Genomic DNA, 10,687 nt, shown 5'->3' on the forward strand with positions numbered 1-10,687 from the left:
CCTTCAAGTCAAACTCATCAATTTAAACCATAACTATGAAAACCAAGTGAAATTTCAAACAATGCCTCAAATTTTAGGGTTTCTAATCGGTAAAACGAATCCACACAAATCCTAATAATTTATTATTTATGATATGTTTAAAGCAAAGGAAATGGGAGAAGAGGAGTTATCCTGTGATTGAGAAGGAACCCTAAAAACGTAGGAAGAAGCAAGTATTATAGAATGAAGTTTGTTTTTGGTATTTTGTAATAATTAAGGGTAAATAGATAAATTTATATATGGGTTACAATAAGATAGATTGGTACAAAACTCATACTTGCCTCTAACTTGATTAAGGTTTTGAAAAACTCTTCAAGCCCATTCAATACTCGATCATCATATCCCAGGACACATCTCAATTGGGATGAAACGGGGCATCTAATTAGTATACAAAATTGTTATCCTATTTTCAACAATTACTATTAATATTAATATGACTTATAAGTATATGAAATTTAGAAAAATTGTTCTTAAATTAAAAACATCTATGTAAAAAATAAATAGATTTTTTTAATAATTTTATATAAATAAAACATTTTAAAAAATTATTTTCTAAAGGTATTTTATAATTTTAAAAGTTATTTTCTAAAAACCTCACTCAAAATAAATTTCTAAAAATATGTCATCGTTAAGACCGAGGCGGCAAACGGCGGTTTCTTCAAAGTAAGGGCCTTCTCTCCCAGTCAATTCATCGTTCCACCACCCTTAAACGACACCGTTTCGAAACTCCTGGCATGGCTTCAATGGATTGCTCTCTGAAGATGTCATCAACGGTAGCCTCTATCATCCCTTCACCCAAAACCCATCTGTGTAGCAATTCCAGGTTTCGTCTCCAACCCTCTTCAAACATAGCTCACGCCTCTGTTTCTTGCTCTGCTTCACGCCGGGTCAGTTTCTTTTTCTTTGCTCCATGTTTGGTTGCTGAGAAACTTATGCAAAGCCTGTGATTTTGTGTGTTTGTGTGTGTGTGTGTGTTTTTTTTTCATTTATTTTCCTGCATTTTTCTGCTACCAAATCGAGAATTATGAAAAATGCAATTGGGGTATTATCTATTAGGCGGTTTGAAATACAATTGAGGCCGGTCTTACCATTTAAGCTTTTGGTTAATTGATATTTCAATATGATATCAGAGATTTGGTTGTTGGAGGTCATAGACTCTAACCCTTTTGTTATTATGTCTATTTCCATTTATTAAATCCCAGCTGTCTTCTACTTTTGATTAGCTGATAGTTTAAAAAGTAAGCGAGGCTGGTGTTACAAATCAGCTTAATATTATCATGTTTTTCTTTTCCATTTTTTCCCTTTTTAATGGATGCTATCCCGTAGGAATTTTCATGGGAATGTAGCTTTTTTACTTTCTTGCTTAGCTTTAATGGGAGATTTTGCATTGGCAGTACAGTGGGTGTGTTCTTGATTTATCTATATATTTTTTTTTGAAAAAAGTTTAATTTGCTTCTGTTTGTGGAAGATTGGTAGTACATAAGTTTAATTTTGTTAACGGTTTCGTTTTTTATTCATGTAAGACTAGATTGATCATTGTCTTTGTTTTGATGGCATTTAATGGAGTATTGAAAATCTATTACAATTTGTAGCACTTATTGCTTGGTCATGAGTTACAGTTTGCATTGTTTATACCTTCATCAACTGATTCAAGTTGTGCAACTTTTAGCTGTCCCTATGATGTGTTTATTGACTTCAAATTCATTTTTTCAGTTCTGAGCTGTATGATTAACTTTGCCTGGGGTGTTCTCAAATCTGAACTATTTCATGCCACTGTTGTTTGTGTTGGTTGAATTTTCCATAATTATTGAAATAAGTATCGGCTGTGGGAAATAAAAATGGAATCAAGGTAGGTAGGAAAGTTGGAGTAGGAAGATCAAGAGAGATAAGGCTTGATGGTAAGAAAAACCATAAATTTGTTGTAGCAGTGTGCCTCAGATCAAAGGAATGAATGTGGAAAATCTTATTCAGAGGGGTGTGTGTGTGTGTGTTAGGGTTTGGGCTTGGGGTGGAGTGTGGTCAGGGGTCACTAGACATAAAGGTTGTTTGTATTTATTGGTTGTTGGGTCTTCAGGTGAGATTGTTATTTTTTCAAAAGAGAGTGATGGTGGATCAGGAGAGATGGGGGATAAGGAGGTCCATGTTGAGAATATTCTATTTCAGTTAGATTTCAAATGTTTGAGGTGATAGGGTGGCAGCTGGTATGTATGAGCCTGAAGTGTTGAGACTAAAGAGGTATAAACAAGCCCAAATCATTCATGAGGCAACATGTAGATGGAAGAGACAGCTTGCATGTGGTTTGACGGGAAGTACAGCATCAGCTGGCCCCCTCAGAGAAATACCTGAGTCAAAGGGCTTGGAAAGAACTGAGTTCTCCAATTCAGTTGGATTTAGAATATTTGACAAGGTGAGTGACTGCTGGCTGGTTTATTTTGGCCTAATGTATTGAGACTATATGGGAATAAACAAGCCCCAACCGTTCATGTACCAACAAGTAGATGGAAGAGACATCTTTGCCTGGGGTTGCAGAAGTCAGTGCAGCATCAGATGGCCATTCGAAAAATACCTGAATCAAAGGGCTTCAAATGACCCAGGACCAAGGCACCTAATGGTCAAAGATTGGGTCCTGAAAAATTCTCTTAGGAGCTATTAACACCAATTCTCATTTGTCTATAAAAAAATCGGGTTCTGAAAAGATGGTAGGACAAAAATGAACAGATAGGTTAGTTTCATCTTCAATAAGATGAACATAGCATCAGACCTTACACTGGTGCAACTCAGGCTGTTTTGGGGGGAGTCCTAGTTGTTGCTGTGGCAGGGAAGAATTATCACCATAAGAACCATGAAGGAAGTGACTATTTACTATTCTGCTATCTAGTTAGGTTGATGCTCTTAAATTGTAGATGCATAGTGTGTTGGAAATTGTAATTTAAGGCATGCTTATAAAATAAAAATAGGAAACAGAATCTGTAGATTTACCTATCCAAGCAATAATAAATTGGTAAGAGTGTAACATTATAAAGGTTCCCATCACCTTTTGCCTGTGCACTCCATAGTGTGAAACAACACATCCTGTATGAATACAAAGGATATGGACTGTATAAGAAAAATGAATAGCGGAAATAGATCCACTAGTATAACAATATGTAATGAACTATTGTCCATTGTTGGTCTTAACAAAACTAATACTCACAAGAGTGATTGTGATTGATAAAAGAAGAATGAGCTATTGATAATCCTACAAGAATGACCGAAAATTATTGGAGGTTTGTATGCATGTTGAAACTCAACTTTGGAATGAAAAAATGTGAATTGGAAAAGATGAGAAAATGAAGTGTCAGAAGCGCAGTTTCAAAATTTGATTTCTCAGAAGCTTTGAAAACATTATTTCCATTTCTGAAGTGTGCTTATGTGGAAGCAGGAAATAGTCCTACTTTTCAAATCATAGGAGAACTTTTGAACCTTTTTTTGCTGCAAATGTGAATGAAAATTATAGTGTGACTATAAAATCAAATAAATTATAACAAAGTGCACTATTTATGTCTAATTTAGCTAAACAATTGCTCAAAAAGAAAATTGGAAGAATGTGGGACAAAAAATGAGAGGAAGAAGATAAAGTTGGTTCATTTTCTCTTACAGACTTCCCCTAAGAACTGAATCATTTAAAGGAAGATACAAACATATGGAAATGGGGAAAAAAATGCTGCAGTCTTAGTGACACAGTTAATATACAGCTACAATTTGGTAGAAAATGACACTTCAATATGTAATGCATTTCAATTCCATTGTCACAGTCAGTAAGAAAACTAAAGTTTACAGCTCACCATTCCTCAACTGTTTATAGAGTCAAAAAAATCTTATGGACTGAACTCACAATTTGAATTAAAGCATGAAAAAAAAAAAAAAAAAAACAGGTGCATATCCATGATTACTGAGCTTGCTGTTTGTTTCAGGCTGGCAGTCATTGTCTGTTTTTAGGCCCCTCCTGAGATAAGTTCTTTTGTTACTGACTTTGAATATCCATCCCAATGCCTCATGGAACTTTTAGAAGAAGGTGTCTTTTTAAATCCTTTATGAGTGCATTCTGAAGGTCCTGATACCTTTGTATTCTTGTTCTTTAAAATTATGAATATTGATGAGCCTTAGAAAGTCGGTCCCAATACCTTTGTATTGATTTCCTTTAAAATTATATTGATGATCTTTAGAAAATTTCATGTCTCTCTCTCTCTCTCTCTCTCTCTCTCTCTCTTCTTTATTTGTATGGATCTGAAAGTGTATTGAAATTACACAAACTTGTATAGTGAGGCTTTCAATCCTTTTCTTGTTTCCTGAAAACAAGTCAGTTATGGGTAATAATGGCTTAAAAGAAATATTCTGATGTTGCAGGCTGAGTCAAGTTCAGTTGGAGATGTGCATAGACGAAGAAGCAGTCTTGAATCTCTATTTTGTTATGATAAGCCTATACCAGAAGAGATCATTGAGAAGCCAATTGGTTTATCTTTGGCTGAAAAAGTAATTGGAGATAATCCCCGCTGCATCGATTGCCAAGCCAAAGGGGCAGTCCTTTGTGCCACTTGCTCCGGTTCGGGTTTATATGTTGACTCCATATTGGAGAGCCAGGGGATAATTGTCAAAGTCCGGTGCTTAGGTAAAGTTATTTTTACATCCAAACAACCTACATTTCAAATGTACGTTCATAAAGATGGGCTTCCATACACTAGTCATCTATATTCTGTTGTCTTAGCTGCAAAAGTCTCCTAAACTAGCTGAAGCTCTTTCTCTGGAACTGTGTGGGCTTTAGCATTGGCTTGATATGCGTTTTTACTCAATTACTTAATAGTTTAAGCTTTTGGGTTAGTTGATAATTTAACATAGTCTCTGACCTTGGTTGTTGAGCAGTTATAATCCCATTACTTGATTTTGTCCTCCCTTTATTAAGCCTGTGTGCAAGCCTGAGGAAAGCTGCCTGTGAGGTGGGGATAACGGCTTTTAACCCAAGTTGGTTTGATGTATGTTATTAACTCATTACATGACATCTCAAGTGTTTGGGTCAATCAGTAGCTTAACAGGAACCGAGATGCTGTTTTTCCTCCATAGAGGCTTGTAAGTGTTGCAACTCTTGGAAGAGCATGGGATGTAAACCATTTCTTTTAATTATTTTTCCCTTTTTCTGCTTCAAATTCTCAAATCTAGGAAGAGAGTTAATTGCCCAATCTTAGCCACTAGAAAGAAAAACAAACAACTACAGAAAAAGCAACACACTTGGCAGTGCATCCTGTGGAATTCCTTTGGAAACTTCTTCCAGTCTAATCCTTCGAACCTCATAAGAAGGAGCTTTGCGTGTTCCCAACCCACAACACCAGAACCCTTTCCTTTCCAACTCACAACCACCCACTAACCTGCTTGAACATAAACCCACATATATATGTATGGGTGTTTATATATGTGCGTATATAGAGATATAGATTGGGGTAGACATAATTATATGGTTATAGATATGATTGCTCCCAAAGCTAAACCCATTCTCCTCACCCCGATACACTCACAAATGTATAGTAGATGGAAAGATGGATGGACAGGTGGGGAGATCTTGAGAGATGCATGCCAAAGAGCAATGCGATGACCTCATTTTTCCTGTGGGGAGATTCAGAGAGATGATTGCTAGAGAGTGATGCAATGATCTCTTGTTTTTCTGAGAGGTGGGAAAGCTTGGAGGATATTGTCCTCAATGTTGATGGCATAAGAAATAAATAGTGCAGGCACTTAAAATGAGGGCATTGCAAAAGTCCCCTTGAGGTGGGTTGGTTAGTGAAACTCAAAGATGTATGTGTATGCTACGAAAGAGTGGTTAATTGCTAGGAACTCAGTGATCTTCCTTTTTCTTCATTTAACTGATTCAGCCTAATATAACTTGGATGCAACACATAAGATGAGGAACAAGGCTCTGCACAGTTGTCCTTGTACGTATGACAGAAGAAAAAGAATGTTATGAATTTTATTAGTTTGAAGTTTCCCTTGATGTACAAATATCTGATTGAATTTGGAGCAAGTTGCTAGATGTGAAGCCATAGCCATTAGGTTGAGTGACTATCAAGGTTAGGGAATGATAGATTTTAAAGTGGGAGGCCAGACGTTTCAATTGCAAGGTTAAAGCCACAATGCAAGATTTTAATGTTTCCCCCCTTCATATGACCTGTTTAATTCTCATATTGTTAATGATATTTTTCATTTGGATATATTCATCTGATTTTAAAAAATCCCTTTACTCTATGTTTACATTTTCCATTTGACTCTAGTTTTTACTTATTCAGTGCAAGAAGGATCCATTGAAAAGCACTTATATGTAATTTTTTTTTTCCAAGTGTTCACTTGTGTACTTAACAAACACCATGGATAAAAGTGGGAAAACCTCCCCATTTTGGATTAAGTCAACCTGCATCAACACATAGGATCATAAGGCCCAATGTTGAATAAGATAGCTTTTCAAATTTGTTCTTCAGAAAGCCATAGCCTTCCTAGAAAAATCAGAGAATTTGTAGCCTTTGTACCATCCCTACTGCCTTTTCATTGTTGGTATTGGAAGCCTGTTAGTAGATAGAATTATTGGAATTAGAAAACCTTGCCTGAATTTATGCTTACATTTTACAAGTTTTTTAACATCTATTTCTGTATTAGGAACAATGCCCTTCAATGATAGTTTTGAATGGGGCTGCTGTTCACAATAGGGAAAAGCCATTAAATGAAAGTTTTGATTCTGCTGTTTCTCATAGGGGATTTGGATTTAGTATATTGTTAGATAATTGATACCCAAATTCATATTCCCTTTTAAGAAAATTAAGATGGTTGCATAGTTGTCAATTATCTGCTTCTGCCGCTTTGCTTTCTCTCTCTCTCTCTTTTTTTTTTTTTTTTTTTGGTGATTATGCTTTAATAATTTTTTCGAATTCAATGGTTCAGAATTTCTTAATCATGATGCTGCTTTGCTAGGGACCAAGTTCTAATGTGTATTATTACCGTGTAGGCTGTGGGGGAACCGGTAACATTATGTGCTCAGAATGTGGTGGTCGAGGTCACCTTGGACTTAAATGACTTACTGGGTTTGTTTTCATCCCTTTCTTTGATTGTGGCCTTGTGTTTTGTATCCCCTAGTGTGACATTGCAGATTGAACTTAAGTATATTGAAGTCATGGAGCTCTTAATTTTTATTTTTTATTTTTAATCCCATGGGCTCCCAATTTGTTGTGAAATTTCATGAGTTTTATATTAATGTATGTAACTCAATTCATTCCTGCGAATAACTTTTTTTTTTTTTCCAAGTATTTATCTCCCTTTCTGAATTATATAAACGCAAATAGCTGTGTCTGCAATCTTAGCTGACAATCATGTTTCCGATTCTAGTCCATTACCTAAGTATTCTATGGAATATACATCAATAGCGAAAGCTGAAAACATCTGATCTACGAGAACACTCCTCTATTCACACAACAAAAGAACAAAAAATTTTAGCAGTTCGTATACTGTTGAGTTTTAGTGTTGAGTCTTTAGCCAGTGGACCAGGGTGTTCCTCATGCAGCTAGAACTGCTTCTAATTATATTGTTAAGCTCGATATCTTTGGATCCTATGAATGCAATCTTGGATAGTAGTTGAGTCGAACCGTACACTCTGTGGGTCCTCTGAGTAAGCAACATAGTATGCTGAAACACAAGCTTGTGGCCATGCCATAGCTATTCGACACTGAAACAACAATTGATATCAAAGTTAGAACTGTCTCTAGGTTTTATTGATGCTATAAGAGATGGGTTAGGTTTCTTACTATCAAATAGCCGATTAAGAAGGCGTATATAGATACTTCTGTAGCGTAGCTCTTATGAATGACTAGAGCCCATGATCCGGCCACGAGGGTGCATATTGCACCCACTGCCACCCCAGAAAGGAAACAGAATGAACCGGTGAGGTCATAGTTGATCACTGGTTCCAGCTCAGCTCGCTTGAACATTTCCCATGTCTCGCCTGATGCCTGCACAAACCCTTTATTACAAACCCCCACATGCACAAAACCCCATCGGTTTCCATACATTATCAGCGTTGAGGCAACACCTGAGTAGCAATTAGCACAGGAGAACATAAACTCATCCGTGTCCCCTGCAACCAAATTCATGGCTCGGGCTGATCCTCGAATGACCCCAAGAACCGGGGCGAGAACTGAGCCAATGCAAATGCTTCCCACTAGGTATCTAATCGTGTCTAGGAGAGCCACTTGGGTGTCAAACTCGATCCCACACATGAATTTCAGGAACACAATGCGTGCCATGGTGACATGCAGTATGTTCCTGATCACATGCATTGTCCAGGCTAAGCTCAGTAGGATTACCAGGATGAACACGGTGTCTATGCTGGTTCCAATGGCGGTGGCTCCTCCAATGCCAGCCACCAAGAAAGTGGCATAAACCGTGCCAGAAACAACCGATAGAAAGACAAAACCAGTACTTGGGGGAGAGGGAGCCATCGAAATCGATAAAACCTTTGTAGCATATTCAAACCGGGGATTCACCCAACAGGCGTAGAGAGACTGGATTACCGAAAAAACAAGAACAAGAACTCCCGCTGCCAAACTTCCCGTAAAACCAATAGAAACAAATAGCACACCAACCCCACATGTTAGCAGAGGGCTAAGCCAAAAGGCCGCCCTCACAGCGCCGGAAGGGTTGCAGCGGGTGATTGACTGCCATGCTAGAGCAATGGCTCCTCCGCATGCTATAGAAGACAGCAGTGGAGCGTACCACTTCAGGTGGTGAAAACGGCGGTCTTTCCCAGCTGAAAGGAAACCGCGGATGGTAAGAAAGATCACCAAGACTGCGATCAGGAGCAAGTGTAGGTAGAAAAGCCCCCGAAACAGCCTCATGAAGAAAAATTTTCCGGTCACCATAGTGATGGAACAAAGCTGGTTTCCATCTTCTTTCTACCTAAAACAAGCTAAGCAGCAAGTTGATTGGAGGGAGATGAAGAAGACAGAGCAAGAACCACCCAACAACCAGTCAGAAAATCCAAGTTTATGAGAGGAATTTGAAGGAGAAGACCTAGCAAGAAATGGATTTGAAAGAGAGTGAGAGGACCTTGATTCTTGGCATGTGAAGGTGATTTTCCTTCAGTTTCTCTCACTTTCTTGGCAGCCAAGCATAACAAAAAAAATGAAAAAATGAAAAATTTCAAAGACTTGATATCTTAAGCAAATCATATGTTCATATATATGGTTGACATAAAGTCACAAGTCTTCACCTATCAAAAAAAAGTATATTCACAAGTCTTCACGTTTCTATGGTTAATGCAGTTTGGGTGTTTCGGTTTTGCTGAGGTGGCATTGGTGGCGTGGCAGATAAATACAGCTCAGATGGTTTGGGGCTTTCCCATGAAATCATAAAAAGAGAAAAAGGGGGTGTGTTTGGTTTGACTGCTAACTAATTTTAGTTTCTAAATCACTTTGAGGGAAGTGATACTGTTACAGGCTGTGTGCCAATGACTTTGACAGCCCAACTAGCTTTTTCTTTTTCTTTTTTTCTTTGGAAATATTACAATAAATTCATTTTCTCAATTACTAGAATGACCTCCTAGTAATGACCGAGATTCAATAAGATTTGAACCACGCTTGGATTGGCTTGTGAGTCGAATACAAGTTAGGTTAGGGATGAGAATAGGACTGGCTTCTTCGTGTTGGGCAGGTTTAGGATTTTTTTTTAAACTTTGGAGCAGATTTGGGTATTACCTTGTTTTGTCCTAATTATATATAAAATTAATTTAATTTAATTTTTATTTTCTAATCATAAAACTAATAGAATTACTTTTCAATAAGATGAGTCATAGAAAATTATAATATTTTATTTATTTTTAAAATATATTTATTTTAATATAATTAAAAAGTTTTAAAAAATATTTTCAAAAAAAAATTAAATGGTGTAAGACGTGGCATGGCTTTCTCATACCCGTCCACTTGTCCGTTCCCTTTAATTTTTTAATGGGGTAGGAATAAAAATTATTTTGACTAAATGACATGGGACTGAAATAGGGGTAATCCGATTGGTCCGTTGTCATCCTTATTAATATTTCCAAGTTTAGGAACTAAAACGAAAGTCATAATTTTAGAAGGGGAATATTAGAATTATCAAGAGTTTATTAAATAGAAAATAATTTTTTCCATAAGTCTAGTCCAAAAATAGAGAATTTTTATGAAAAATGTCATTTTTTTATCTTCATATTAAATGTACTTTTTTATCTCCATATTTTTAAAATGATAAAACTTTAAATAAAATTAGCTAAATTTTAAATAAAACATTGACAGTTTATCGTCACGAAATCCCCTACTCTTCGGGGGTGTCCTCAACGTCGAGAAACATGTACTAGGGTGTATGTGTGACTTGTTCAGATCATGGATTGGGACAAAAAACAACTTTTCCAATATCAATGATCAGTACCAATGAATAAAATGAAAGAACTTCATTCACTATCTAAACCAAAAATAAAAATAAAAAGATCTGTCATATTCCCCTATTGTGTATTGTGTATGAAATTTATGGTTTTCGTGCAAACACAATCACCTAAATTTAAGATGATAAGCAAATCCCCATTGGCAAAAGGGCTATCCATTAAGCAGAA

At 36.6% G+C, this 10,687-nt stretch overlaps 2 protein-coding genes across 3 annotated transcripts; one reads left to right on the forward strand and one right to left on the reverse strand.

Annotated features, from left to right (window-relative positions):
• The first annotated feature begins 636 nt into the window (after positions 1-636).
• Positions 637-7,334, forward strand: LOC100241525 (uncharacterized). Its single transcript, XM_002276046.4, has 3 exons — positions 637-926; positions 4,426-4,687; positions 7,061-7,334. Exons 1-3 carry the CDS (start codon positions 774-776, stop codon positions 7,126-7,128), a joined length of 483 nt encoding a protein of 160 aa, XP_002276082.1. The 5' UTR covers positions 637-773; the 3' UTR covers positions 7,129-7,334.
• A 74-nt stretch (positions 7,335-7,408) lies between these two features.
• LOC100263795 (protein PNS1) lies at positions 7,409-9,324 on the reverse strand. Of its 2 annotated transcripts, none has more exons than XM_059738877.1 (3): positions 9,154-9,324; positions 7,854-9,003; positions 7,409-7,774 (listed from the first exon to the last, which is right to left on the reverse strand). In XM_059738877.1, exons 2-3 carry the CDS (start codon positions 8,964-8,966, stop codon positions 7,637-7,639), a joined length of 1,251 nt encoding a protein of 416 aa, XP_059594860.1. In that variant the 5' UTR covers positions 8,967-9,003; positions 9,154-9,324; the 3' UTR covers positions 7,409-7,636. The 2 variants fall into 2 exon arrangements, with proteins under 2 accessions (XP_059594860.1, XP_010653185.1); XM_010654883.3 differs by having other exon boundaries at positions 7,854-9,013.
• Positions 9,325-10,687: the final 1,363 nt, after the last annotated feature.

Source organism: Vitis vinifera, chromosome 8 (genome assembly GCF_030704535.1).
Source record: "Vitis vinifera cultivar Pinot Noir 40024 chromosome 8, ASM3070453v1".
NCBI classification, from domain to species: Eukaryota; Viridiplantae; Streptophyta; class Magnoliopsida; order Vitales; family Vitaceae; genus Vitis; species Vitis vinifera.

Excerpts from the sequence above, each read along its gene's own strand:
- LOC100241525 (XM_002276046.4), top strand. The coding sequence starts at position 774 with ATGGCTTCAATGGATTGCTCTCTGAAGATGTCATCAACGGTAGCCTCT. Across the intron at positions 927-4,425 it reads CTTGCTCTGCTTCACGCCGG|GCTGAGTCAAGTTCAGTTGG; the intron begins GTCAGTTTCTTT and ends CTGATGTTGCAG. Across the intron at positions 4,688-7,060 it reads TGTCAAAGTCCGGTGCTTAG|GCTGTGGGGGAACCGGTAAC; the intron begins GTAAAGTTATTT and ends ATTACCGTGTAG.
- LOC100263795 (XM_059738877.1), bottom strand. The coding sequence starts at position 8,966 with ATGGTGACCGGAAAATTTTTCTTCATGAGGCTGTTTCGGGGGCTTTTC. Across the intron at positions 7,775-7,853 it reads TCTTAATCGGCTATTTGATA|TGTCGAATAGCTATGGCATG; the intron begins GTAAGAAACCTA and ends TTGTTGTTTCAG.